At 39.1% G+C, this 27811-nt stretch overlaps 1 protein-coding gene across 2 annotated transcripts; it reads left to right on the forward strand.

Annotated features, from left to right (window-relative positions):
• Nucleotides 1-7: 7 nt before the first annotated feature.
• On the forward strand, nucleotides 8-27809 carry EIF2A (eukaryotic translation initiation factor 2A). 2 transcript variants are annotated; one of them, XM_060767724.2, is made up of 14 exons: nucleotides 8-271; nucleotides 5545-5614; nucleotides 7347-7421; nucleotides 9165-9283; nucleotides 12907-13006; nucleotides 14382-14464; nucleotides 15734-15807; nucleotides 15944-16088; nucleotides 17071-17187; nucleotides 18733-19304; nucleotides 23224-23340; nucleotides 23598-23720; nucleotides 25105-25170; nucleotides 27430-27809. In XM_060767724.2, the coding sequence occupies exons 1-14, from the start codon at nucleotides 244-246 to the stop codon at nucleotides 27493-27495; spliced, it is 1755 nt and encodes a 584-aa protein (XP_060623707.2). In that variant the 5' UTR covers nucleotides 8-243; the 3' UTR covers nucleotides 27496-27809. The 2 variants fall into 2 exon arrangements, with proteins under 2 accessions (XP_060623707.2, XP_060623708.2); XM_060767725.2 differs by lacking the exons at nucleotides 8-271; nucleotides 5545-5614 and adding an exon at nucleotides 6685-6923.
• The last annotated feature ends 2 nt before the right edge of the window (nucleotides 27810-27811 follow it).

The raw sequence follows: 27811 nt of genomic DNA on the forward strand, positions 1-27811 counted from the left end.
CCTCCCCCTCGGGGGAGAGTCTATTTCCTAACCTTCCCCGCGCTCTTCTCCTATCCGTGTTCGCCGACCAATAGCGAGGCTTGCTTTGGGTGCGCGTGACTTTGGGAAACTCCGCGCCCCTCCCTTCGGGTTGGTACACGTCACCACGGCTCTTGAGCTGGCGGAGGAGAGAGAGAGAGAGAGAGACGTGTCCAGCTCCGCCTCCCCGCGACCCGGAAGAGGAAGGTCCGGATCCGGCTCAAGATGGCGCCTCCCACGCCACTCCTGGCAGGTGGGTTCAAGGCTAATCAATAGGCTTCTTTCTCATTCCTCTTTTCTCATTCCTCTGTATTGGGATGTTTTTCCAGATTCTTTCCCTTCACTCCAGGGCTCTTCAAGCGGTACTTTCTAGCCTCGTGTTCATAGATTGGTAATCTTCGTGTGGTACACCTAATAATTCAATGTACATTGTCACACCTAGCTTCAGCAGAGAGCTGTCTATCAACAAAGATTCCCTCCAGGCACTTCCAAGCGATTCAATGCTAATCAAGGTGGTCAGCTGAAACATTCACACCTAGCTCTAGCAGGCCCCACCCCAGTCATTCCACAGATATATAAACCCATTTTCCTATTTCCAACAGACCTCACTACCTCTGAGGATGCTTGCCATAGATGCGGGCGACACGTCAGGAGAAATGCCTCTAGAACATGGCCCTATAGCCCGAAAAAACCTACAAGAACCTAACCATCAATGTACATTATTTATTTATTGGCCGCATTTGTATACCACCTAGAATTATAAGTTGGAAGAGACCTCATGGGCCATCCAGTCCAACCCCCTGCCAAGAAGCAGGAATATTGCATTCAAAGCACCCCCGACAGATGGCCATCCAGCCTCTGTTTAAAATCTTCCAAAGAAAGAACTTCCTGACTGTGAGAGCCGTTCAGCAGTGGAACTCTCTGCCCCGTAGTGTGGTGGAGGCTCCTTCTTTGGAAGCTTTTAAACAGAGGCTGGATGGCCATCTGTCAGGGGTATTTATTCATCGTGTCATCAGCAACCATACCATTGTATTACATTTCTAACAGAACAAAACAAACAAACAGATAAAAAAGCAAACTTGGTAGTTGACTAAATGTCTTTTGACCAGTAGCTGGCCACTTGGAGAGCCTCTGGTGTTGCCGCAAGAAGGTCCTCCATTGTGCATGTGGCAGGGCTCAGGTTGCATTGCAGCAGGTGGTCAGTGGTTTGCCTCTAGAACATGGTCCTATAGCCCGAAAAAACCTACAAGAACCTAGGTCAGTGGTTTGCTCTTCTCCACACTCGCATGTCGTGGATTCCACTTTGTAGCCCCATTTCTGAAGGGTGGCTGCATCTCGTGGTGCCAGAGCGCAGTCCGTTCAGCGCCTTCCAAGTCGCCCAGTCTTCTGTGTGCCCAGGAGGGAGTCTCTCATCTGGTATCACCTACGGATTGAGGTGCTGGATTTGAGCCTGCCACTTTTGGATTCTCACTTGCTGAGGTGTTCCAGCGAGTGTCTCTGTATATCTAAGAAAACTATTTCTTGATTTAAGTCGTTGACGTGCTGGCTGATACCCAAACAAGGGATGAGCTGGAGATGTTGCTGCCTTGGTCCTTTCACTATTGGCTGCTACTTCCTGGCAGATGTCAGGGGTGATTTGAATGCAATATTCCTGCTTCTTGGCAGCAGGTTGGACTGGATGGCCCATGAGGTCTCTTCCAATTCTATGATTCTATGATTCTAAGGAGCCTCCACCACACTCCGAGGCAGAGAGTTCCACTTCTGAACAGCTCACACAGTCAGGAAGTTCTTCCTCATGTTTAGATGGAATCTCCTCTCTTGTAGTTTGAAGCCATTTTTCCGCGTCCTAATCTCCAGGGAAGCAGTAAACAAGCTTGCTCCCTCCTCCCTGTGGCTTCCTCTCACATATTTATACATGGCTATCATATCCCCTCTCAGCCTTCTCTTCTTCAGGCTAAACATGCCCAGCTCCTTAAGCCGCTCCTCATAGGGCTTGTTCTCCAGACCCTTTATCATTTTAGTCGCCCTCCTCTGGACACATTCCAGCTTGTCAATATCTCTCTTCAATTGTGGTGCCCAGAATTGGACACAGTATTCCGGATGTGGTCTAACCAAAGCGGAATAGAGGGGTAACATGACTTCCCTAGATCTAGACACTATGCTCCTATTGATGCAGGCCAATAGGAAGGATATTAAGCCAGATTATTTATTTATTTATTTCGCATATTTGTATGCCGTCCTTCTCACCCCCAGAGGGGGACTCGGAGCGGCTTCGCAACAGGCATTCATTCAATGACAACAACAGTAATAAATGATAAAAGCAATCAAAACATAAAATTACTAAAATATTGTTTAAAACACGCAGATTTGAAATCATAGTCCAGGTCAGTACATTGTCCTTCACACAAATTGGACCTCATTCTAAACTGCTGCCTCTACTGTTTGAATGCTTAGTCCCATAACCAGGCTTTGGGTTTCATTCTCAAGGACAAGAGGGAGGGGGGCAATCTAATGTTACTGGGTAGAGAGTTCCACAGGCGAGGGGCTGCCTCTGAGAAGACCCTGTCTCTTGTCTCCGCCAAACGCGCTTGCGAGGATGGTGGGACCAAGGGCAGGGCCTCTCCTGTCGATCTTAGACTTTGTGATGGTTCATAACAGAAGATACGTCCTGACAGGTAAGCTGGACCAGAACTGTTCAGGGCTTTATAGGCTAAAGCCAGCACTTTAAATTGTGCTCAGTAGCAGATTGGCAACCAGTGGAGCTGGCATAGCAGAGGGGCTGTATGCCGCTTCAGTGAGCAACCTGGCTGCCTTCCATTGGATTTGTTGAAGCTTCTAAAGCAGTCTTCAAAGGCAACCCCACATAGAGTGTATTGCAGTATTTTGTTTGCGATGTAACGCGAACGTGGACCACCCATGGTATCTGCTTTGAACTGGAATATTTGAGTCCACACTGCCATATATCCCAATTCAAAGCAGATAATGTGAGATTTTATTCAGCTGTGTGGAAGGGGCCTCAGACAAACCAGTTCAAAGCAGATATTTTGGGATTTTCTGCCTTGATATTCTGGGTTATATGACTGTGTGAATTCCAACAGATAGAAGTATATATGTATGTGTGTGTGTGTGTGTGTGTGTATATATATATATATACACACACACACATACACACACACACACACATTTTATCTTCTGCCTCTGTAGGAGTTTTTGTGGTACAAACCAATAAATGAACACACATACTTGGACTTTTATATCCATAGGCAGATACATTTATATTTATAGCCCATGTGTATACAGCATAATTTTGTGCTTAGACCTGGATCCCATCTCCAATATGTATCATGATGTATATGCAAATATCCCCCCAGGCTGATTATTATTATTATTATTATTATTATTATTATTATTATTTGTTTCTTGACCACCATCTCTCCCAAAAGGCGGTTTACACATGGAGAGACAGGCAAACATTCAATGCCTTCAAAAGTACAAAACATCAGAAATAATACAGAATAATGCACAATAGCAATAGTAAACTTATAATGCAAAGATTAAATATTGAAATGGGAACTAAGTAACAGTAAACCAATAAGACAGTAAACCACCATATATGAGTAAACGTTAAACATATACCATTAAAAGCAGTTTAAAATTGCATTGAAAAAGAAATCCAAGATGCTTCTGATCCAAATCATTTTATGTAAAAGATACTCAGTCTGTATAAGGAGGGCATTCTAAAAGTGTTCGGGGAAGCTCTGTGGGCTTGGAATTATGGTTAGTGCTCTTTGTATCTATTGGGGTGATTTCTTAACACATGATTGCTTATGCATTAATAAGTGTTTTCCTGTAAGGTAATATAAGGTGTTAGGCAGAGTGAGAGGAGAATTGTCTCTTGAGCAGAAGCAGTGGCATTGTTTTTGTACAGGATGTTCTGTCCTCAGCCTTCCAACGTTAAGTGGGAAGACTCTATTGTCTGAAACCTCGGAGAGGTGTATTCAATTGTTGTAGATCAAACAGCAGTGAGCTAAATAGAATAATGGGTTGTTGGTATAATGATTGCTGTCTCTCAAGAGTAAGCCCTGTTGTGTTTATAGGGGAGTTAATTCCAACCAAGTTTTCATAAGATGTGTACAGTACAGTCCTGTGTTCATGACCTCTGCAGCCAATCACTGTGCTCAGTCCGGCTTGTATTCAGTGTGTCTGAGGGTGCATCTAGACTGTAAAATTAATGCAGTTTGATACCATTTTAATTGCCATGGCTCAATTCTATGGAATCATGGAAGTTGTAGCTTGGTAAGGCACTGATGCTCTTTGGCAAAGAAGGGTAAAGACTCTAACACAACAGCTCCCAGGATTGAGTGGAGGCAGTTAAAATGCTGTCAAACTGCATTTGTTTTACAGGGTTTATTCGTCCTAATATTCTGTTCCATTCAGAACTATGGGCTGTACAGGATATATTGTCCACTTGGTAAAGTTGCATTCCTACACTTTCACAGCACGTTCACTGGTTGAGCTACCCAGAAAAGGCTTACACATATTCAAGGTTAATAAGATTTCTCCTAGGTGCTACCACACTACGTGCTCTTCTCAGAATGATTGCTTAGTGGATCCCAGGAGTATATTTTGTTAGTAAAAAGGGCCTCTCCAGATGACCTCAAAAACCATATGTAATAGAGAAGATAGTTTAGAAAACTATAAACATCAGTTACTTGACAGACTAACATGAAATAGGTAGACAGAGCAATTCTCTCAGCAGATTATTTAAATGTATCTTTTCTAGATGTCCCCACTCAGGAGTCAATCTGAAGCCTCTCCACAAGCTGTAGTTGCTAGACCAGTCTTAAGGCATTCCCATGTCGAGCACATTGCATTGAGGTTACTAGTTCTACATTATTTTTGTTCAAGAACAGCTTCTATACAAACTGAAGCTAATAAAAGCAGTTCAAGCCATTGATGTTACTTGGACAGCTAGTGACAAAAATGGGTTCAGGAGTACATCCAGGCTGCAAGCTTGATCCTCAAAGGGTGCACAATTCCATCCAGAACAGATAGAGTTCCTGCCTGATGGGCATGGCAACTTCTCACTCATACAGGCTCTGGCTTGTCAAGATTTACCCTCAGTTTAGCGGCCCTCATCTAGACCTTTACTGCACACATGCTCTGGTCCTGAACTTGCACAACCAAGCCAAATTCTGATGTAAAAGAAGTGGTTGTTATCAGCATGCTGAAGAGACTTCCACATCTTCTGTGATTGCTTCCACTGGCTTCTTCATCGAGGTTTTTTTGGGCCTTGTAACTGTAAATTCCAGTTTTAATGAATGGAAAAGCTTTTTGATTGCATTGCTTTGATCAGGTACTTTTTGATTAGATTGTTTAAGGACTAAAGACTGCATTTGCCACCAAAAAGTTTATTCATAACTTGGCTTATTACATTTCAGCTGAACCAGGTCTTAATGACTATTAACATTAAAATTAATTTCATTAGAAATTAAATGAATAAATGCTATTTCTATTTTTTTTCAGTGCGAGGATCTGAAGGACTCTATATGGTCAATGGGCCTCCACAGTTCACAGAGAATACATCATTTCAGAGGTACTCCAGTATTCCAATTGACTTTTAAATTCAGTGAATTACAGGAATAAAAGTGGTCTCAATTAGGCTCACATTCTACAGACATGGATGTGTCTTTTTGGCTGTTAGATGAAATACTCCTGTTTTAAACCATATGTGTGAAAACATCAAATATACAGGCTGTTCTAGGAATTATAATAGTATGGATTACATGTGAATTACATTGCCACTTTCAGGACAGTGTGAATTGCCCAAGATTCTTTGAATACTGGGAAGAATGAAAACAAGAAATGTGCACATACTTAAATTAGTCTAGGATTCAGGGAAGAGATCTCCAATATAATTATACATATACCTGCCCTGTAGATAAGCTACTGATCTTGTGCTGTCCTGGTTTGGATACTCTCCTGAGCACATACAATCTATATATTATTTTACTATGAATTCAGTAAAATGGATACTTCCATATCAGGGTGTACATGGCAATGTCATGCATGTAAACAGTTCATATTTAGGATGGATTAGGGCAAAGATCCAAACAAATGTTAATTCTGTTAAAATAAAATCAGTAAACAGAGTTTTTAGTTAGATCAGGATTAGGTTTTTGGGTGAGTATGAAGCTTCACTTGATTTCCTATACTCTCACATTGGCTTACAGATGGTCTGAATGCACATTCTGTTAAAACAATTGCCTCTTGCCAGAAAATTGTGCATTTGGATACAAAATCACAAATCATGAAATACATACAGACCCTGGGTAGTTTTGGGTCATTAGGAAGAGATGTTTTTTGGACCCGGCAATCCTTTTCAGTGGTTTAATCTTAATATGGACCCTCCCCTCATAGGTTAAAAGGACTACTTGTCCGGGGGTAGTGTAGTGAAGGTCTGCTATTTGAAAACAAAGCAGGAATTTAAATGAGTTGAAAAGACATCTAAACTGATTAATAAACAGCTTGAGGAATTCCTCATCAGTTGAGAACCAAGACATTTTGTGCATGTATATGTAGTTCAAGGGATCGTGGTTGCTAAAATGTATGTGTTGCTGTCTCATATCTAGAGAATGAAATGGTATCTCCAAATGGCCATGGGGCTTTTAAACCATTAGGAAATTCTGGATTTTGTTTGACATGCATCCTCATTTTCTTTGGATTATGCCAATGGCTCAAAGACATATCGATGCAACAGTAATAATGTGGGCTTGAATCTGCATATGTCCTCACATACATGAGAGACGTGTTACAGCAATCCTTCTGGCAGAATGGATTTTGTATTGGAAATTCCTCCACTTCCAAAGCTTTGATGGCTTGATGGATCCTGCAGCCAAACAAAAGTGAGACTCACTTTGATGCCCCCATGTCTTTCATTTTCTTTCCTTTTCATTGTTGTCCTTGAGAGGAAATAAATTATAACAACTTTTAGGGATAATGTAATCCTTTGAGTCCTGTGACAGGAAAATGTGGAGACTCTGAATCCCGTGGGACCTTGCACATACTCAGTTTACAGTACATTTCTTTTTTAGTCAGTTTTAGGATTGTACCCTTAAAAGAGTTTAGAAAATTGATGGAAATAAAGCTTCAGGTTTAGGTTGACTTATTATAATATGTATTTCTTGATAATTAACTTCGGTGATCATTAATGGCATTACAATTTGTTCTTCCTGTGTTTTTCAATTAAAACGATCAATTTATTTTATTGATGTTTTTGTTCTTGTTTATTTGAATTGCAGTCGAAAATTGTCTTCATTTTTTTTCAGGGAGTCTGGAAAAAACAGCAAGGTTTTTGCCTTCAGCAAGGATGGTTCCCTTTTTGCTTGGTGCAATGGAGAACAGTCAGTACAACTTTAATATATATATAATTTGATTGTTTTGAATATAAGGAAAAGTGAAAGAGAGAATGAAGAAAAAAGGTGTGCATGTGCATAGGATATCAATATATGCTAGCTGCATACACATACAATCTTACAGTTTATCCAAGCAATACATTTCCATGGGGTTGATGTCTATAAAAACACAACTTCTGCTTTTCAAAGAACATCTGTTAAATTTGAGGCACATATGTCATATATATAAAACACATGTGTCATATATATAAAACTTTGGTGAACTCCAGCCAGTCAAGCAAGAGAGTATTTTTGTGCTTTCTTTATAAAATCAGTTATTGTGTAATCTACAAATAAAGAAATATATTTTGTCCATATGGTTCCCAGTGGGATGTACATATAATTTACTTCTTGAAAAGCAGATTTGGCATAGTTTTCACACTTGGATTAATATTTTTCCTGCATAGCATAGAGCTCAGCAATACTTTTTCTGGCACATGTAGTCAGGAACAATAGCCATTTGACTTCAGGATCAGGGTTCATAGCTGAGAATTTTCTGATACTGCATTTGCAAACATATTTGTTCAAATAATTTCAGTCATTTTTAAATGGGAGTTACATGTAGGTGAATAGGAATATAGCTGCATCTCTTTCAATCTATGTGTTCATTGTCAAGAGGATATATGTAGATGTTTAGTTTTGAATCTTGAGATCTCCATCTTGTGCCCAGCAGAATTTAGCTTCATTGAAATAATTATATATAACTATGGGTAGTACTTCAACTTTTAAGACTAAATGATGTAATGTTTTTAACTATTTTAATACTTCGGTGTTTAATTCTGTTTCAATGTTTATATGTTTTTGGGTTTATATTGTACATTTTTATTTTTTAACGTTGTTAGTAGGCCTGGTCAATCCACGGTTCAAAAGTACTTACAAAACTAAAATTCTGGTGGTGAAAATTTCAGAACTCTAACAAAACTCTCAAATTTTCATTATAAATGGAAGTTCCTAATTGGCTCTATCATAAAAATCACCAATGATGAAATAATTATTAAATTTTCAAAGTTTTGTTAGAGTTCTGAAATTTTCACCACCAGAACTTTAGTTTTGTAAGTACTTTAGAACCATTTAGAACCATGGATTGCCCAGGCCTAGTTGTTAGCTGCTTTGAGTCTTCTTTTAAGAGAGAAAAAGTGGAACAAAAATATAAATAATGATCAAATACATTTTATCTTGAGATTCCTGTTTTGTCTTTGTGCATTAGAATAGATGTTATTTTGATTGTTTGCTTTTTGTTGTGAGGTGAGCTATTTGATACATGGAATCAGCCTTTAACATCTTGGTTTGATCAGTATATACTAAATGAAATGGACTGTTTTTTGTGAAAACTTCTCTCAATCACGTATGAATCATTTGTAGAAATGTAGAGAAGAATGGGATGCATGGGAGATAAAGTGGCATATGAACAGATCTTTAAAGTTAGCATAGGTTTGGACGAAATTGGACTTCTGACTGCCTCAATTGTAAGCAGTTGTAGTAAGACACATGAACTCGAGTGTTTGAGGGCTTAGAGCTCAATGACTAACTCCTGTAACTGTGTTTTTGAAATTGTTTGTGAAATACTGAAAATCATTTTAGAAAATAGGTTTTCTGCTTGGTGTTTCAAAGTAAAGAAGATTTAGAGGTGAACATAGCTATTAATTAACCATTCTAATCAAGTTTTGTTGAAGTGACCTCTTTTGGTTCCAGAGTAAACATGGTGAATGTCACCAGCCACAATGTGCTACAATCCTTTGATCTGCCAAAGACTGTTTGCCTTGCATTCTCGCCAAAGAGCAATGTCCTGGTAACGTGGCAGCCCTATACAAGTAAGTATTTCAAATGTCTGCTCTAGCTGCCTTCACTGAAAATATGGATACAGCTCTGAAACAGGACAGCTTTTGTGGAAGTTGAAGTCCAAAATACTGGGGGTAGAGGGCAAAGTTTGCCTGTTCTAACATAACAGTAACTACTGCAAACAGGCCCCCAAAACTGCAGCTGCCACAGAGAGCAGAAGCTCTCAAAAGTCATCTTTTCTGTTTTTCTCCTACCTGCCCTGTGATTTGTTAGGACTGTTCATGTAGGAAAACTTGCTGTCACCCTTCTATATCAATGTGCCACCATTTGAACTGCAGCTGCATAGGAAGGGTGTATCCTCCAAAGCAGAAGGCAGGCATTGGCCCTATAACATCCTTGAGAATTGCATATCCCTGCTACAGTACCCCCCCCCCCAAATAAATTCAGTTTACCTATTACTACCCTAAAGGACAGATCCCCAACATGAAAATGAAGAAAGTATTATTCAGAGATATGAAAGCAATTTATGTGCATTAGTTCCGCCTCCTTTGTTTTTTCGTATGTCTCACTGATGTGCCCCTTAGTTCTAATTGAAATTTCTCAACATGGGGACTTGGCTTTCTTCTTTTATAGTTTTTGATATGCTATGTACAAGGAAGACCACAATACAGATGGATTGATCAAATCAAGAAAGCATTTACCCTGAATCTCTTAGGAAGACCTTCATTCATAGATCACCATATGTTATAGAGAAGGACTTATTCAGCTTTTCCAACTCATAACCCCTTTCCATCCAAGAAATTTGTTTGTGACTCTGGGCATATAAGTATATAAAATATAGGTATAAAATCTAACATTTACTGGCAGTCAGCATCTGTAAGGCTTGCTAAACAGGCTGCATTTTCTGCAGAGTTCACTATAAACACTGCACATTGTTGCTAACAGATTTGTGTAAATTGGAATTATGTGCAATGACTACCAGAATGACCTGGATTATGATTGTGGATAGCGTGGTTTTACAGTGACTGTAATGTTTTAAAAATGTATAATGTAGTTCAATTTTGATCTTCTTTAATTTAAATATATATTTTAATTGTACAGTGTTGTTAAGGCATTGTTGCCTATCTGTAAGTCACCTTGATTCCCCCTTGTGGTTGAGAAAGGCAGGATATAAATATAGTAAATAAATAAAATAAATGGGTGGCATTCAGAAACATTTTTCATGACTCCAGCACTGAGTTAAGGGGACACCATTTGGTGTCACAACCAACCATTTAAGCAGTGTTATAAATAATGTGAGGCAAAATTCCAACAGTCTCCAGATGTGATAATGTTTATATAATCTTAACAATGAAAGGAGCAAAATGCCATCATGTCATCATGTCCAGCACAAGCAAAGCAGTTCCAAAGCTATTGATTTTTAATTCATGCACCCTGTTCAGATTCTGTTGTGAGCTGCCTTAAGTCTTTCAGAGGAAAGGTAGGATATAAATAAAACAAATAAATCTACTCATTATGCTTCTGCTACGCACTGACATATCATCTTCCTGAAAGTTCCTTCTCTCTCAACTGCCAGCTGCCATTTTGACAGGTTGCAGCACAGCAGCATCATTGCAACAATCTTGCTGCAAGATGGTTTGCTTTTTTCCTCCTTCTCCCATCTGTGTCTTTTCCCTTAAACTTTGGGTTTTAGTGCTCCAAAGTTGGTCCAAGGGCTTTTAGGCTGAATAGCAGGATTAAAACGAATGATTCAAATCAGGAGTAAATGACATCTCATCTGGGGATACATGCAGCCTCCGCACATGATTTTTACCTTTGATCCTGCCAAACTCCAGATTATCCTTTCCTAGACAAGCAAAAAGGTGCACCTGCCCTTCTTGAAAGGTGAATGAGTGATAATTCACATTTCAAATAGCTTGCAAGACCTCCTTGCAGCCAATATTTTAAAACCTACCTCTATTCTAAGAGAGCTTCCAGAATTTTGTTTCATTTATTTATTCATTTATTTTGGCAGTTGTATGGCGCTCTAGAGTGCTCCAGGGCAGAAAACTGGTACCCAGACCTACCACAGTTGCCTACCTTGCTGTAAAGAAATAAAGCCTTGTTGGCATTATCTTGTCTGATCTATCATGACTCCAAGGAGAACCTCTCAATAGGTTTTTCTTGGCAAGATTTGTTCAAAGGGGGTTTATCTTTGCCTTCCCGAGAGTGTGACTTGTGTAAGGTGTCCCAGAAGGTTTCCATGGTCAAACAGGTAGTCAAACCTTTATTGTGTAATCTAATATTCAAACCACTCCACCACACTGGCTCTCATTTTCAAAACAAGCCTTTGGGGCAAAATAGAAGTGATGACAGTTTCTTCCTTTAAATGAGATGGGGAAATAGGTCTGAATCTGATATTTTTGCCCATGGCACCTTTCTAGGCATTGCACAAACTGCCCAAACTAGCAAAAGACACAACACTGAAAGTGGCACTTCAGGTTTTGAAACAAGGAATCCCAGCAACCTACTTACAAAATGAATTGCCTTTCCTAAGTGCTTCCAGGAGGCATGTTATTGTCTTTTCATCAAAACAAATAATAGTTTGGAGCTGGTACAAAGTCATCCAAGAGGAGAATAATTGAGAGCCACAGTTCTGAGGATAAACTATTGCTAAAATGGTTCCTATTAAATTTATGTTATACTGTAGAGAAAGGAAAATGTACCTTGCTGTCGACCCAGTGTAAGGGAAGGCATTTAAGACAGTGGAAATAGCACAGCAGTCAGGGATAACAGTGTTTCAAGTATCATTTTTTTTCTGGCTTTTAGAATGGCAATTGAACAATTGAATTGCAGTTTGTAATGGGCTACGTTGAGTAATACAACTAATGGGAACTGCAGTCCAACAATAACTGGAAGGACTCCTGTTGCTCATCCATGTTTTAGAAAAAATAAAATGATGTTAAGAGTTACAGATGTGGATCTGCCATATTACATCTAGATGAGCCTTGAAATGGACAACAAAAGTGTCACTATTTCGATGCAGCAAAGAAAGTTAATTGAAGAATGGAAGGATGTGTGGCACAAATTTATTGTTGTGTGCCTTCAAAGCATTTCTGACTTTGGGAGAATCTATTAAGGGGTTTTCTCGGCAGAATTTGTTCAAAGAGGGTTTACCATAGCCTTCCTCTTAAGAATGTGTGACCTCTCTAGTGTCACTCAGTGGACTTCCAGCGTTGAGCATGGATTCAAATCCTGGCCTCCAGAGTCATAATTTAGTGCTCAAACTACTGACCACATTGGCTTTCTGACACAAATAGGCGACTGAAATGGGGGGATGGTCTGACTTCAGAAGATAGCTTTACCTGAAGAATAGTGAATTGTATTTTGCTCTCTAGAGTCCGAAAGACTCAGCATTTTACTTCAAGGTGAGAAACCTGTGAACTCTAGATTTTTTTTTTTTAAAAAAAGCAAAATAGTTTATTTTTGAATGTATGGAATAATGGAAGGTAATGCAATAAGTAGCTTATCTGTGTACATTCACTTCTTGTACATTTATTAAGAGGTTGAACAAAATACATCAATGTAGTCAACAAAAAGTATATAAATAGTACAAGACAGCAAAGGAGGCAAGAGACTGGAGACAACTGCTGCAATGTCTATATGTTTTTTGTAGCTGCAAAAGATGGTGCTGCAGGGATACCCAACTTACAACTTTTTGATGTGAAAACTGGAGAGTGCTTGAAGTCTTTCATCCAGAAAAAGATGCAGAACTGGTAAGTAGCTTTTAATTGAATAAAAGGTAAAGGTTGTCCCCTGACATTAAGTCCAGTCATGTCTGACTCTGGGGTGTGGTGCTCATCTCCATTTCTAAGCCAAAGAGCTGGCGTTGTCCATAGACACCTCCAAGGTCATGTGGTCGGCATGACTGCATGCGCCGTTACCTTCCCGCCGGAGAGGTTTCTATTGATCTACTCACATTTGCATGGTTTCAAACTGCTAGGTTGGCAGAAGCTAGGGCTGACAGCGGAAGCTCACGCCGCTCCCCGGAATTGAACTTGCGACCTTTTGGTCAACAAGCTCAGCGGCTCAGCACTTTAACCCACTACGCCACCGGGGGCTCCCTTTAATTGAATATATCTATATAAACATTGGAGCCCCCGGTGGCGCAGTGGGTAAAAGCACTGAGCTGCTGAGCTTGTTGATCGAAAGGTCGCAGGTTCGATTCCGGGGAGCGGCGTGAGCTTCCGCTGTCAGCCCTAGCTTCTGCCAACCTAGCAGTTTGAAAACATGCAAATGTGAGTAGATCAATAGGTACCGCTCTGGCGGGAAGGTAACGGCACTCCATGCAGTCATGCCGGCCACATGACCTTGGAGGTGTCTACGGACAACGCTGGCTCTTCGGCTTAGAAATGGAGATGAGCACCACACCCCAGAGTCAGACATGACTGGACTTAATGTCAGGGGACTACCTTTACCTTTACCTATATAAACATTACATTTTTATTTATATAGATATTTAATTGAATATATCTATATAAATAAATATGTAATGTTCATTTGTGAGATTAACGTAACTCACAAACCACAGGGTAAATTGACACCAAATTTTGACATAAGACACCTCTCTCAGGCCAACAAGTTACCATCACTCATAAAAACACTGAGAAGCACAGCAAAATATACTTTAAAAGCCAAAAACAACAAAAAATTACAATGCATGCACAAAACCACATATATACGCAAACAAACATATATACAAACCCAAAACACATATACACAGATTGGGCTACCTCAATGTGTGGCAGGGGATGGCTAGTTGTTTCTAAAATGTGATTCGAAAATCTGGAACACTTATATTCAGTTGTATATAAGCATGCACTATTTGTCACATGGTAAATTCATTTTTGCTTCAATAATTGTATGTTGTTATTGAACCAGCACAAGTGCCCTGTAGTGTATAAAAACGGCACTAATCAATATTTGAAAATGTCATCTTCAATATTATTTTAATCATTCTTAAATATTTTCAAATCAGATACCTTCAAGTTTTTAAGTACGTATCTGAAGATTATGGTATGGTGTTGCTTTTCTGAGTTTGTAATATTATCGTTCTTCTTCTCTCACCCATCACCTTTTCTCTAAAATTAGGTGTCCTTTCTGGTCGGATGATGAAAGTATATGTGCCAGGGGTGTTAACAATGAACTGCACTTCTTTGAAAACAACGACTTCAGTATGCAGATCTTTTTCTGTTCTCTAAATAAGGTTTCCTGTCTAATCGCTTTTTGTAAACTGTCTTGCATTTTAAGCTGCTCACATCTGTGGAACTATAGCATTTTACCCCCGGTGGCACAATGGGTTAAACCCTTGTGCTGGCAGGATTGCTGACCGAAAAGTCGGCAGTTCAAATCCAGGGAGTGGGATGAGCTTCCATCTGTCAGCTCCAGCTTCTATTCAGGGACATTCTCATTCCCACAGAATGATAAAACATCTCAGCGTCCCCTGGATAACATCCTTGCAGACAGCCAATTCTTCTCACCCCAGAAGCAACTTGCAATTTCTCAAGTTGCTCCTGACACGGAAAAATAAATTACAACACATACTGAAATTGTTCAGTAATACGAAACTTGGGTTGGGCATGCATTCATTGATATCAGTGGGGCTTGAGGAAGCAAGTTGATTCCTTTCCCACCTGCAGCACTTGGATGAAGAATGCACTTGGATCAAAATGAGAAGTGGACATAAGTCTGCTTTCAGTTGAACAAACAGAAATGTATTAGGATTAAAAACAATCACAATGGTAACATTGCCACTTGTTTAAAAAGTGGATTGATATCCCTGGAAGCTTCCAGAATAGTAATTCACACACTACTTTTCCAACAGAGCGAGGATCTGGGAGTAGCATATGAAATGCATGATTTCCGTGGGATACTTTATTCCTACTTTTGGTCTTCTCTCCAAAATTTAGTTCCAACCACTGTATTACATTTAATCCATACTTCAGAAATACAGGCAAAATATTAGAATGATTCTTACAATGATGACAGAGAGGTAGATAAACAAATTGCTCCAATATCTCAGCAAAACATTAAAGAGCACAACCTTATAAACATTGGGGAAGGCTTTTACTATGTTTAATATAACTTTTCCAGTAACTACTGTAATTTGTATAAGAATGAAAACTAAATGTAATAGTAGAGTCAGATGGTAGAGCTTTTACTTTCACACGTGTGTGTATGAAAAATGTTGCATGAGTCTTGTGTTTGCCCCCAGTAATATAAACAGACTTGGCCCAAGGGATTGGGGTTGCCACTGTATATCTTTTAAGCAGTGGCTAGTAAAGGTATACAACTGCTAGCATAGGCATTTGTCAGTCCTTTCGTATTTACTCAAGGCTGTATTGGATCATGCCCAGCAATGTACAATTTTGTTAAATTTTGCTGAATTGAAAAAAAAAGATCATGTAGCATTTATTGAATTGAATACCATTGTGATTTTTCAGGTACAATTGCAAACAAGCTTCATTTACAGAAAGTCACTGATTTTGTGTTGTCACCCGGAGATCAGCCATCCAAGGTGCATTCTTTTGATATTTTCTTCATATTTCCATATTGTAGGTTGTAATCTTTTTACTTTAGTCACTATGTTACTTTTGTATACCTAGTCCTTTTGAGAACTGTATTCTGAAATGACCAAAATGTTATTAACACAGGTTGCTGTGTATGTTCCTGGAAGCAAGGGGGCTCCATCATTTGTAAGACTCTACGAATACCCTAAATTTGAAGGCCCACAATCCATGTTGGCCAACAAGAGTTTCTTTAAAGCTGATAAGGCAACAATGCTATGGAATAGCAAAGGTACATCAATTTTCACATTTTTCTCTCTATCTTTATTTCTAAAGCTGTAGGTATAAAAATTCTCTGTGATTAACTGAATTGTTAATGTAAAAAAAATGACACTTTCAAAGTAGTAGGCTACTGGATTTAACACCAAGCTGATAGCAAGAAAAGCAAACAATGAATGATAAGGTAAAAATAATAATTAAAAATAGTATGATATATATATAACTTTAGAAATGTCGTAACAGTTACAGCTTAGCATAAATAGTGAGTTTTGGAAACCTGCTTGAATGCTTATAATGATGGGGTATGAGGGACATCTGTCTTCAGTAGAGATTCATGAAAATTGGGGAGACACTACAAAGAATAGCCTCTCTGTCATTCTTCACAGCTTAAATATTTTTTGGATGTGAGCACGTAAGGATTTCTCTGAGTGTAAGCAATCCGACATATGTTTGTGTAATATTTTAAAATTCATCAGCCTCATTTACCTGAAATTCACTCCTAGACTTTTCACTTTAAAACCCATCATTCCCAGCCGACTCATCCCCTGAACAGTCAGAAAAATTCTCTGATGCTTGCCAGACGACAACAGAATTATTCATTTCCTACTACTGCTTTTGTGGGAAATAAGACTATGAACCATTTGGTAAAGCCAAGAAAAAATTAAGATACTCATTCTTCAGTTTGTAAAATGACAAATGGAATAGAAGGGTATAAAACAGAAGAAAGATCCTGCTGAATCACAGCAAAAGCCTCTGAACCTTAAATAGATTGTAGGCAAGAAGCCTTGGGATAGGGAAACAGTGGCCCTACCAATGTTATTGGGCTTCGATTTCCATCAGCCTTATTCATTCTGCCTTTTCTGGCTATATCCTGTGCCTGAAACCAAGTGTTTGCATATAGTAATAAGTTGCAGTTTATTTTTGTAAAAGCTTATCTGCAGCTGCTATTGGTTTCTTTTGTTTAAAAAATGTGTTTTTTGTAAACATCTGAACAGCTACTGCAGTGCTTGTCGTAGCTAGTACCGAAGTCGATAAAACAGGAGCATCCTATTATGGAGAACAAACCCTGCACTACATTGCAACAAATGGGGAAAGTGCTGTTGTACAACTGCGTAAGTATTTTTCATAATTAAGTTAGAATATTGATAAGTTGCAAAACAGAAAATTTATTAAAGATACGCTAAAATATTATTACACTAGAGTCTTGCTTATCCAACATAAATGGGCTGGCAGAACATTGGATAAGCAAAAATGTTGGATAATAAGGAGGAATTAAGAAAAGTGCCTATTAAACATCAACATTACAAATTAAACACCAAAACATCATGTTTTACAACAAGTAGGCAGAAAAAGCACTTCAATACATGGTAGCCTTATGTAGTAATTACTGTATTTACGAATTTCGCACCAAAACATCGCAATTTATTGAAACAGCTGTGAATCTGGGCAGGAGGCAAGACTCCATTGAATAACATAGAACGTTGGATGAGTGAAAATTGGATAAGCAAGACTCTTATTGTATTTCAGAACAAACATCAATCTGCTATGTTACCAAACTACATTGATTAAATTTCTGTGGAGTTCTGGCTGACAATTTGATTAATTGAAGTGAACTTGAACCGAATGCTGACATCATGGAGTCGCTGCCAACTCTTTGTGACCTCATGGACCAACCCATGCCAGAGCTCCCTGTCAGCCGTTGCCACCCCAGCTCCTTCAAGGTCAAGCCAGTCACTTCAAGGATACCCTCCATCCATGTTGCCCTTGGTCAGCCCCTCTTCCTTTTGAGGAAGGATTGCCTTCCTCAAATCTTAAAATGGGAAGAGAAACTGGTTGAAATTAGGGTTCTTTTAGCAGTTTTTAAAACGTCTTCCTCCCCCAAATTGTTTTATTCCTTCTCATTTGTTTTACTAAATGTCATTGAATTGTATACATTGCAGAACTTGAATTAATTAGACATCTTGTATATACAATAACTCCTATGTGAAATCTAATTGAGAAAGGTAGCTGCTTGTAAGACAAAATGTCTGGGCAGGCTGTAAGATTTTCAGGTGTCCCAAATGTTGTTTTTTTGTTTGTTTTTTTGAAGTTGCCTCAGTAAATGTATTTTCTAATGACACTTTGTCATGTTTATGAATTGGCTAGATGAAGAAAGGCTCACATCTCTCTTGGTCATTTTTCAAGGAAATGTTCGTGTTTTCCTTATTAAGCCTTAATTTGCTGGCCAGCTGGTGCTGCTGAATACAGGCCTGGGAGATGTGATTGACTTCTGTTGTGGCAAAATATTTACAGGATTGCATCACTTGTGCCCTTTTGCAACCCATCAGGCATACACTGGGATCTCAGATTTTCAACAAGTCAGTCTACAAATGCATACTGTTGTTTTGGATTGCAGTGAACTTGGTGGCGAAATATTAGTAGCGACACCAGGAGTGTATTAAACCCTTGCCAAGCAGCCATATGTAGCTAGAGGACAAGATTCATCTGAGTCTATAATAGGTCTAAATTGTTTTGTTAAGAATTTTTCTAAAGAAGTACATCTTACTATATATCAGTGTTACTTATGATTGTGCCTCAAAATCATATCCCAGGTTCATTGTATCCAGAAAAAAAAGTAGATAATGATTTTATAAATGATTTGTTTTCTTTTCTTCTAGCAAAAAATGGTCCTATTTATGACGTAGCCTGGAATCCCAATGCCACCGAGTTCTGTGTTGTGTATGGTTTCATGCCTGCTAAAGCTACTATCTTCAATTTGAAATGTGATTCAGTTTTTGACTTTGGGACTGGTCCACACAATGCTGCCTACTACAGCCCCCAAGGGCATATCTTAGTATTAGCTGGATTTGGGAATCTTAATGGACAGCTGGATGTGTGGGATGTCAAGAACTACAAACTGATTGCCAAGCCACAGGCCCCCGATTCAACTTACTTTGCATGGTGCCCTGATGGGGAACACATTGTAACTGCGACATGTTCTCCCAGGCTCCGAGTTGGGAATGGGTACAAGATCTGGCATTACTCTGGTTCTGTACTATATAAATATGAAGTCGAGCAAAATGCAGAACTTTGGCAGGTTGCCTGGCAACCCTTTCTGAATGGAGTATTTCCAGCAAAGCCAATAAAATACCATGCTGTTCCGAGCAAAGTATCAAATGATGAACCAAAGCCGGGTCAAGCTTATAGGCCTCCTGCTCTGAGAAACAAACCTGTAACTAGTTCTAAACTTGTAAGTAACAGTTATTTCTATTATAAAATGTGTTGCTACAAAATATGTTATTTGTTCTGGAAATTGTTACATAGTAATGCAAAATCCAACTCTGTTGTTCTACCTAGGCACAGGATAAGCACTAGCAATGATAACTTAACAGTGGGCTCTGTGAAAGCAACCCTTTCTCTTAGATGGGATCCCATTCTCCCCCAAACAAATAACCAGTATATTTTTGTAAACACACACACACACATACACACACATAATGGCTGGAGTCGTGTTGGTTATTCTCAGTTAGAGAGTTAGAGCACATTTATTGAATAAGTTCTTCAGTATTAAATCAATAGGTAACTAAATCTCATTGATTCGAGAAGTCTCCTGTAATTGGAGTAATAATAGGATTGAGGCCAATATAGGCAGCCCCCAAGTTACAAACACCCAGCTGACAAGTGACTCACAGTTAAGAAGGGGGTGAGGCAGTAGGAAGAGAGAAATCTACCCTTAGAAAGGGAAATTCACTTCTGAAGGAGCTATCATAGGGAAAAGGTGTCAACTGAAGAACAAGCCTACAGAACCTATATTGCTCTTAACTTGGGGACTGCCTGTATAGGTAATGCGTATACAGGAGCAATTTGCAAAAATGTTTTTTTTTTTTTGTTACAGCAAGGTTCTCTCTCTCTCTCTCTCTATACACACACACACACACACACACACACTTATACACATACATACATACACACACACATACATACATACACATACACATACTACAAAGCAGGAAAGAATGGGAACAAAGACAAACATTTTGTATCTGTGGGATGGATCCAGATGTGGATCGACCCACTGAAATAAATTAGATTTAGTTTGGTATGACCTACTTTAAGTGCTCTTAATAGCTATGGGTCTGTTCTAAATACATCCTTATCTGGATTCAGCCTTAGATTTCTTTCAACCAGATGGAATGATGGCATGCGATATTAGAAATAAAGCAGATGGAAAAGAAGTTACTGCATATTTAGTGGATAAAGATATTCAACTGTCCGAATGATCATGATACTTTCAGTCATAATCTTTTAACATAGAATTTGTATTTCAATACACTCAGTCCTTATTATCCATGTATCCATGAATTCAGCCAACCATGATTTGAAAATACTTTTTAAAAGTCCAAAGGGCAAATTTGATTTTACCATCTTATGTAAGGGGCACAATTTTACAATGCCATTCTATATAATAGGATGAGTATCCACAGATTTTGGTATCCATGGAGGTCCTGGAAACAAATCCTTTGATATCAAGGGCCCACTGTAATACATTTAAAGCTGACATGTTAACATGACCTTACTTCTATGGAGATGGCACCTTGATAACTTGCAATTATTTTGTACCAGTTCTTTGGACAAGCTAAGGTAGAAAACCTAATACAAGAACCTGCTGACACTGTAGGAGAGCTTGTTAACACATCTCAAATATAAAGATTTTCTACCTTCTACATAACATTGTGGGTGGGGTGGGAGTATTCCATAGTTAAGTAAGTAAATTGCTTATTGCATTTTGGAGGACGATGTGCTAGCAAGAGATCCCATTTGCACAAGTAGATTCTGGTAATGAACTCTCTTTCCCATGAGGATTAACCATTAATTCCTTGGGGCTTATTTCTAAACAGCTGTGAACCTATTTATACAGAGTAACTAAAAGTATTATACAGGATCAGTGCTGTTCACTGTGAAATTGCCAAAGGATGCGTAAAATGTTTAATAAGGCACTGACAGAATCAGCCGCACTTTGAGAAACTTAAAAAAACCTAGATTTTAAAACTTCTCAATGGCAAATTGTTTGGATATGCCTCTAAACCTGGATATGTACAGAGGTCATATTTCCTTCCAAGACTGGTTTTATTGAGTAAAATTCAACTTTGTACAAGCAGACTCACTGTTTGCAGTGGTGTCTTCCTTTTCCTCTCCTCTCCACATTTCTCCATATTTATCCTACAAAATGGTCATGATGCTCTTTAGCCTCTCTGAAATTTTCTTCCTTACTTCCATATTAAATGCCAATGTCTTCCCTTTTTGTGGTCCATACAAGAGATGAGATATTGGTCAAGGGAGGTAGTCACCCAATTGGCTGACCGCACCTCCTTGTACAAACCTGCCCGGGCCCTGAGAACTTCAGGAGAGGGCCTTCTCTCGGTCCCACCTCCATCTCAAGCTCAATTGGTGGGAACAAGAGAGGGCCTCTTCTGAAGATCTCAGGGCCTGAGAGAGCTGCCCCTCGACTCTGGAACTCCCTGCCCATGGAAGCCAGAATGGCCCCTTCCTTGCAGTCCTTCAGGCGGCAGGTTAAAACCTTTTTTTTATTCAAGCAGGCTTTTAAAGAAGAACGTTTTTAAGATCGTCAGGGGCTGCTTTGATTCTATATGCTTTTAATGATGTTTAATACTGTCTTAATACTTGCATATTTTAAGTTGTATTGCAGTGCTTTTAGTTGTGAGCCGCTTCGAGTCCGTTTGGAGAGAAAGAGCAGGATATAAATAAACATAATAATATTAACCCTTTTATGTAGAACCATTTATATTTCAATTTCCTTTTGTGTTCCATCGGCCTCTGAATTAACAGATCTGTGAGACCAACTTTTTAATGTTTTTGTTTGGCTGTGCTTTAAGAGAAGTCTTCTTCATTAAAAGGAATATTTACTTCTCACGCACAGTTAGTTGTTCGTTCTCACTAACTGCTTAAACACAGTTAATGAGATCCATTAAGAAAGATGACTGATTCCATTCAATCTGCCCATTTGTTTCAGGTATCAGAATTAGTTGTGTGGACAGGAAATATTTAAAAAAATGTTTGCTCATCATGCTAAAGTTAAGTGTCTAAGAAGCAAGTAGAATACCAGATTTTTTCTACAAAATAATCTAAATGTACTGTAGGGGGGAAAGCCTTTTTATGGGTTTTTAAAACATACTTCAAATTTTATTTCTATATTCTTTAAATTTTCCCCAAGAACCAGTGTGGTGTAGTGATTTGAGTGTTGGACTAGGACTTTGAGACACCAGGGTTTGAATCCTTACTCAATCAAACCAATCCACTTGGACACACTCTTAACCTCAGAGAAAGGTGACAGCAAACTCTATTGAACCAATCATGCCAAAAAATATATATATCATAAAAAACACAATATATCATAAATGATTTGAGGGCAAACAGTAATGGCATTGGGTTGTTGTAGGTTTTTCGGGTTATATGGCCATGTTCTAGAAGCATTCTCTCCTGACGTTTCGCCTGTATCTATGGCAAGCATCCTCAGAGGTTGTGAGGTCTGTTGGAACTATAATGACATTACCTGGGCAGCATCCTTGCAGACAGTCAATTCTCTCACACCAATTCTCTGACACTGGAAAAAAAGCATTATGGCTAAGGATTGTATGTTTTAAATGAATTTTAACAGCTGAGCTATCAAAGTAATTTGAGAAAAAATATAATAATCAGTAAAGAGCAGGCAATTCCTGAGAAATAAGATTCATCCCCCCCCCCCCCCTCCACCAGGATGCATTTATTGATATGGGGTGTTTATATTTATCCCATTTTATATAGATAGGGTTTTTTTGTAGGAAATGCAGTTAAACTTGACAGTATCACAGTCCATGGGAATAACACATTAATAATCCCATGAGATAAATATATACACGTGTACTATACCAATTGCAGATCTGCACAGGTTTCACACAATTTTTGACATGGAAGTCTTAAGTAGTTTAATTAGCTACAGGAAAGAAAACAAGCCCTCTTACATTAGTTTCTAGAAGTGAACGTGTAGATTATTTCAGGAAAACCTCAGATATTAATATACTCTTGATCTTAAATATTGATCTGCTCTTCAAGTTGGTTTTTTTTAACATCTGGTATTTGCTTGTTCTTTTTCCACCCACACTTCCTCTTAGCATGAGGACGAACCACCACAGAACATGAGACCACAGTCAAAAAGTGATGATAAGCCATTATCTAAAACAGCACTCAAAAATCAAAGGAAGCACGAGGCAAAGAAAGTTGCTAAACAGGTATGGCTGAAGTTTTAATTCTCTTGTGCATGATGTTTTGTTCACATTTTGTGAACTTGTTTACCATATCCTACTGTGCTTTTCTGTATGGAGCATAATATGTCCTTTTATTAACAATCAGTTGTAATGAATTAAGAGTATCTAAAAAGGGTTTTTTTTAAAAAAAATAAAATAAAGATTTTATTATTAACAAAAATGCTCCACAGAATGGTTATATCTCAAAGCTATTTTTCTGATTATATATTTGTTGTTCAAAGGAGGCCAGGGCCGAAGGGAACCAGGAAAGTGCTCCAGCAGTGCAGACTGCATTGCACAATATACCACCCGCTGTAACATCGGGAGATCCTGAAGTGGATAAGAAGATAAAGAATCTGAGGAAGGTGGGGGAAATCCTTGCATTGAAGAAATTTGCATAAAATTTTCCAGCCACAAAACAACTGTCATCCTTACCATCATCTTGTTGATGACAGAGGAAGGATTTCAGATTCATTCTCTTAATTTTACTTTCTCTTATAGTACCCTCCCTGTACTGTGAAGCTAACAAGGGAGGATTAGGAAGTTAATACTTCCCTAGTCAGTTGAGCTCTGCCAGCTTCTTCCCTGCTGTAACAAAAAAAGAATATGATGGCTGTGAGTGAACAGTGTCCCAAGAAACTTTGAAAGCTTTCTGTCTGTCTTTAGGGTATGTTACAAGTGTAATATCACAATTAAGGGTTCCTAAAGAAGTTTTCCCATGACCAGAATCTAGGAACACATTTCCTTTGGCTACAACTTAATGAATCCCTGAGAGGTTGAAAGGCTGCTTTGGACTTTTTCACCAATTTATTAAAAAATCCGAAAGGATCAGCAGAGGACATTTGAACAGAACAGGAATGTATAAATGTGATTATCTTATACCTGCTGGTCTTTTCCCAGTCAGAATAGACTCAACTGTTTTTCTTCCCATAGAAGAGGAAAGACAGGGTGTGAAAACAACTAGAAGGCCTTTTTGTTATGAAAACCAAACTTAGCAGTGAAATAGTCTCATTTCCAGTCGTCTTAATTCAGGCTATAAGTTTGATTTGTACAGTTGGCTTTTTCAGATGATATCTGTTCTCATCTATATATGTGTATCTTGTTAGAAGCTTCTCTAATGGTACAAAATTATCTGTGTCTGCCAGGTCCTAAACCAGGGAGCCATGTACATAACAGTTATATACCTGCTGTTGCTATCATGGAGTGCCTGCTATCACTCTCTCACTTCAGGAAAGAAGGTGTAGTCATCAGGGGATCCAATAGTCTAATGCAGAGCTTCAGCAACACAAGTTCTTAGCCTGCTCTAATGGCATGGCTTGCCTGGTTGTAGATTTCAGCTTGGATTTCAGATTTCTTTAGTATGTTGACTCTACATTATTTTTTAAAAGTAAACAAAGTTGTAAGAGTTGTAGTGGTTTGAATGTTGGGCTAGGTTTCTAGGAGACTAGGTTGCAAATACTGCTTAGCCCTGGAAACCCACCTCACTGAAAGGTGATGACAAACCTCTTCTAAATAACACCCCCCCCCCCCCAATACCTGTGTTAGGAACTCAATAAGTCAGAATTGACTTGAAGGCACATAACATATTAAGTTCAGGAGGCGTATAGGTGAATCATTGCACCCAAGGAGTCATTAGAGAGCTGTAAAAATCATTAGACACACTGTTTTTCTCTTTCCTCCTCACCCCATAGACTGTTTATAAAGTCTGACATTTTCCCATTTGTCTTAAACATGCTTTTTTGTCTACAGAAGCTGAAAGCAATCGAACAGCTGAAAGATCAAGCTGCTACAGGCAAACAACTAGAGAAAAACCAGGTATTCTTATCCTATTTCTATATGTTATTAATACATGTGATTTCTAAAGAATGGAAACTACTGGTTTGTTACTGAAACAGTTTGTCGGAATACGACACCTTTTCCCTTATGATTATAAGTTCTAAAACTACTTCACTCTAGAGTTCTCCAAACGATGTTATTCTTCAGAATGAAAGAAAAAACCTGCAAGAACTGACAAAACTCCATTTTGTCTAGAAGCCGGTAGCCTTTTGCTCCAATGAGCTGTTTGTAACAAAGAGTGGCTGGCCAGATGCAAAGTTTGTAACAGTTCTTACTTTGGAGCACAACTTCCAGAATTCCCAGGCTAACATTACCCCTAATCAGGGCTGCATGCTGGTAGTGAGCATGTTCCCAAATAAGCACAGCTTTATCTTTATATATATACATCAGGCTGAAGAAAGGGCTGAAGAAATGGCAGCTTGTGGATTGTATGAGATCCATAGAAATCCTCCCCCCCCCCCAATTTCTTTAAAATAAGTAGCAGAATTTTGAGGATAAGAACAAGGAATGAGGAAGAACTTCCTGACTGTGAGATCCGTTCAGTAGTGGAACCCTCTGCCCTGGAGTGCTTAAGCGGCTGAGGGGGAAAAGGAAGGGGCCTGAGGCTGTTAGGAATGGTGGGAGTTGAAGTTCCAAACCCCTGCAGGGCCCAACTTGGCCCAGGCCTGCTTTCTTCTCTTCTTCACCCCCCTCTTCTTCCTCCTGATCCCTTTTGACCTTCCTGACTGTGAGAGCTGTTCAACAGTGGAACTCTCCGCCTCGGAGTGCAGTGGAGGCTCCTTCTTTGGAGGTTTTTAAACAGAGGCTAGATGGCCATCTGTCAGGGGTGCTTTGAATGCAATATTCCTGCTTCTTGGCAGGGGGTTGGACTGGATGGCCCAGGAGGTCTCTTCCAACTCTATGATTCTAAGGACGTTGGCAGAGGAGCACCCAGATGTGATGCACTAAGTTTGAAAAGTTACTTTTTGAACTATAGCCCTCTACTATAGTCACTGACCGTGCTTGGAGTTGTAGCCCCAAAACAACTTTTTCCGGTTCTAATGATGTCAAAATCTTCTGCTTTTCACAGTGCCTAGTAGGATGCTTCTCTGTAGCCTATAACTGGGGCAGGACACTTAATAGTTCACTGATGTGGTTGCCTCCCACAAAAAAGTGGGTATTGATAAGCCATGTTCAGTTTCTGGACATGGAGATTCCATTAAGCTGCTATGACAAAAAGTTATTGATTGACCCATTTGTTGGGAATCAGTGTAATCCACTTTTAAAGTCAGTTTTGCATGTGGCTGTCACCACAACCTCTGGCAATGAATCCCATAAATGTATTTATTGGCTGGGGGAAAGTTCCCCCTTTGATCTGCCCTGTTTCTATGACCCATTAGTTTCATTGGGTGTCCCAGTGCCAGTATTAACAGAATGTTCTCTAACCACTTTCTCTAAAGTATGCCTTATTTTATAAACCTCTATTGTGGTCTTCCCTTGCTGTCTTTTAAAGTTTCTATTTCAGTGCTAGTTGTAGTGAAGCTCCACATGTTAAAGTGGAGCCAATGGGAGTATAGTGCCTAGATTCAGGGAAGTCATGCTACCCCTCTATTCTGCCTTGGTCAAACCAAACCTGGAATACTGTGTCCAATTCTGGGCACCACAATTGAAGGGAGATGTTGACAAGCTAGAATGTGTCCAGGGGAGTGTCCAAAGGAGGGCGACCAAAATGATCAAGGGTCTGGAGAACAAGCCCTATGAGGAGCGGCTTAAAGAGCTGGGCATGTTTAGCTTGCAGAAGAGAAGGCTGAAAGGAGACATGATGGGCATGTATAAATATGTGAAGGAAAGTCATAGGGAGGAGGGAGCAGGCTTGTTTTCTGCTGCCCTGGAGACTAGGACGCAGAACAATGGCTTCAAACTACAGGAAAGGTGAAGTGGAACTCTGCCCCAGAGTGTCATGGCTCCTTCTTTGGAAGCTTTTAAACATAGGCTGGATGGCCATCTGTTGGGGGTACTTTGAATACGATTTTCCTGCTTCTTGGAAGGGGGTTTTGACTGGATGGCCCATGAAGTCTCTTCCAATTCTGTGATTCTAATGTAAGGGGAATTGGCTGGAGTAAAATCGAGATCAAACTGGTAAAATTTTAAGTCTATACAGTTACAGTATATTAGAGAGTATTGTATTCACATATGTGACTTATGTTTCCATTGTGTTTATTACATAAAATCTTATGCTCCCTTTTGTTTATGTTCCAGCTGGAGAAGATTCAGAAAGAGGCCACCCTTCTAAAGGAGCTTGAAAATCTGGAGCTGGGTCTCTAGAACTACAGAAGAATTGCAGTTTTGTTCTACAGAATCAGTGAATAGCAAATGACTTCAGAATGTTCATTTTAAAATGCTTACATCACATATGCATTTTATTATTTCCCCATAATATCCAAATAATTGCAGAATTTAACAAAAATTGTAATTTAGAACCAGGCAAACCAGTTTCTGTGTTTCAAAACACATTGACAAACTCCTAATAAAGTACAGGGGGTCTTCTTACTTTTTTTTGAACAAGAACTCTGTAGATAAGAACCTTATGCAACAATAAGATGCAGATTGTAATAAAAGAGCATTTGTCGTTAATTAAAGA

The sequence above is a fragment of the Anolis sagrei genome, chromosome 3 (genome assembly GCF_037176765.1).
Source record: "Anolis sagrei isolate rAnoSag1 chromosome 3, rAnoSag1.mat, whole genome shotgun sequence".
Lineage (NCBI taxonomy): Eukaryota > Metazoa > Chordata > Lepidosauria > Squamata > Dactyloidae > Anolis > Anolis sagrei.

What these genes read in the sequence shown, in the direction of transcription:
- EIF2A (XM_060767724.2), top strand. Translation starts at nt 244, where the DNA reads ATGGCGCCTCCCACGCCACTCCTGGCAG. An exon ending in GAGAATACATCATTTCAGAG is followed by an intron (nt 5,615 to 7,346) that starts GTACTCCAGTAT and finishes ATTTTTTTTCAG; the next exon opens with GGAGTCTGGAAAAAACAGCA. An exon ending in CAAAGAAAGTTGCTAAACAG is followed by an intron (nt 23,341 to 23,597) that starts GTATGGCTGAAG and finishes TGTTGTTCAAAG; the next exon opens with GAGGCCAGGGCCGAAGGGAA.